The sequence below is a fragment of the Gavialis gangeticus genome, unplaced genomic scaffold (assembly GCF_001723915.1).
Source record: "Gavialis gangeticus isolate Ggan-Ray unplaced genomic scaffold, GavGan_comp1, whole genome shotgun sequence".
NCBI classification, from domain to species: domain Eukaryota; kingdom Metazoa; phylum Chordata; order Crocodylia; family Gavialidae; genus Gavialis; species Gavialis gangeticus.
Genome location: NW_017729006.1, coordinates 36,492,385 through 36,494,579, shown reverse-complemented (window position 1 = coordinate 36,494,579; position 2,195 = coordinate 36,492,385). Strand labels below are relative to the sequence as shown.

Sequence of the window (2,195 nt, the reverse complement as noted above, 5' to 3'; positions counted from 1 at the left end):
GAGGCAGGAACCAAGGCACAGGAGGTCCTATGAAGGACAGCCAGGAATCCACAGCCTCCACTGTGTCAATGCATCCTGTCCTGCACTCTCTCCTCTCCCCAGCTTAGCAGCCACCTCCCACACCTGCCTCACAGCCTTCTCAGGCTCATATACCTGTCCAGTTCCTACATGAAGAAGTCCTGGTCTTCACTCCCTATTCCAGGACTTGTGCTAAGTGTATAGCTCCCTAACCTATGCCTCCCCTCCAAGGTTGTGTATTTCTTGAGTTCAGCCCCTGTGGCATTTCCCTAGAACCAGGTCACCTCCCCCCTCATCATCCTAACTGCTCCTTCCAGGTTCATTTCCCACTTTTCCAAACTCTGCCCTTGCTCCCTTCCTATTACCCATACACCCAGACTCTACTTCCCCCTTGAGTACCCAGATGCCTTGCTCCTTCACTCCCACCAGGACCCCTGGTTTTCCCCCACTCCAGCAGCTGGACACCTGGCTCCCCTCCACCTCTGTCCCTGCTTCCCTAGGCCAGGACAGCTTGCTCCCTGCCTTCTCTCTCCTGCACCTGGATACTTGGCTCCCCTTGCCCCTGTCCCTCCTTCCCCAAGTCAGGTCCTCAGCTCCCAACCCCAGGGCCCACTGGCAGCTCTGAAGTTGGGCTGGGACCAGGACTGCCCTGACCTCTCGACGCTGTCATGGTGGACACAGCCGTGGGAGCCGCCAACAGCGTAGATGAGGCCGTCGATGACGCCGACACCGATGCGGTTGCGGGGAACGCTCATGGGGGCACAGGGCGACCACTGGTTAGTCATGGGGTTGTAACAGTCAAGGGCACCTGAGTCTGTGTTGCCATCAGGCGAGTTGTTGCGCCCGCCCACGGCGTACAGGAGCCCCCCCACAGCACAGCTAGCCAGCCCGCTGCGAGGCACCTCCAAGTCGGCCAGCCGCAGCCAGGCACCATCATGGGGGTTGTAGGCTTCCAGGAAGCCAAGGGACTGGCGATAATAGCCACCGGCCGCGTAGATAAGCTGGCCCACCTTGGGCGTCCGGCTGGGCAGGCGCTGTGTGGGCTTGTGCAGTGTCAGGTCCTGGAAGATCTGGGCCAGGTAGTCCTGGCAGCGCGTGTCACCCTGCAGCACCTCACACTCGCGAAGCTGTAGTTGTAGGAAGCCAGGGCTGAGCGCGTGGCAGCGTACAGCCCTCAGTAGCGCCTGCACATAGGGGCGCCGGCTGGCACAGTCGTAGCGCACCCAGTCAATGCAGGCATGGAAGACCTCAGACTCACAGCGCACGTTCAGCTCATCCCGGCTGATCAGCGTCACCAGCTGACAGTGCGACAGGTTGAAGAACTCCTCCTGCTTTGCCACCTGTTGACAATGGGGGCACGATGAGGACACTGAGGGCACCAGCCCCGTGGCCCCCTCCCCCTCCCAGTTCTGGAGGTATGTGGAATACAGAGGCCCAGGTCCAGCCCCCACTGCCCTGAGAAGGGGGGCACTGAGATGCCCATAGGGGCAGGAGGAGGTCAGGGTATCTTCTCTCCTGCTGTTTTGATACCTCTGTCTCTGCAGATACTCTGAGTGCCCCCATCCCCCAGCTGTGGTCCAGCTGTGCCCACGTTCCCCCATCCCGACTCCAGGCTACTCCAGCCTTACTTCCTATATAAGCCTGGTTGCCCCTTGTCATGGTACATCACTAGCCCCCTTATAACCTCCATCACTCCCCCATTACTGACTCCCAGGAACCCAAGAGGCAGCCCCTTGCTCTGCCCTGTCTGGGTCAGCCACCAGGGTGAGCTACACTGACCTGAGCAGGCTGCACTCCACCCCAAACCAAGGAGGGAGTCTGGCCAGAGCCAGTCCCTCACCCTGGACTCTCCCAGACATGGAGTGAAGCCTATTTCTGTTGTGTTAAGGCTGTTGACTCCTGGCAACCCCACCATGCCCCTCTCCTCCCGAGAGATGTACTTACCGGGGGCCCCTTCCCTGCCTCCCACCCCTCCTCACCTGCCCAGAGTGCATGGAGTTGTACTTGCTGCAGCCCCCTCCTGCCCCCTGGCACCCTCCTGCCCTGCTCTTCAGCCCCCCCTGACCTCCGCAAAGTGCCTGTAGATGTACTCCCGTGCCCGTTGATGCAGCTCGCTGCAGTCAATCTGCTCAGCAAAGTTGGCGATGCCAATGGCGTTGCTGGGGTCTAGCTGTTGG

The 2,195-nt window shown here is 60.4% G+C and overlaps 1 protein-coding gene across 1 annotated transcript in view; it reads right to left on the bottom strand.

Annotated features, from left to right (window-relative positions):
- Positions 1-404: 404 nt before the first annotated feature.
- KEAP1 (kelch like ECH associated protein 1) overlaps positions 405-2,195 on the bottom strand; it is a 3,051-nt gene continuing 1,260 nt past the window's right edge. The window contains exons 2-3 of the mRNA XM_019508723.1: positions 2,084-2,194; positions 405-1,358 (exon numbers count right to left, since the gene is read on the bottom strand). Coding sequence (XP_019364268.1) covers positions 600-1,358; positions 2,084-2,194 — 870 coding nt within the window. The 3' untranslated portion in view covers positions 405-599. The remainder of the gene's footprint in view (positions 1,359-2,083; position 2,195) is intronic.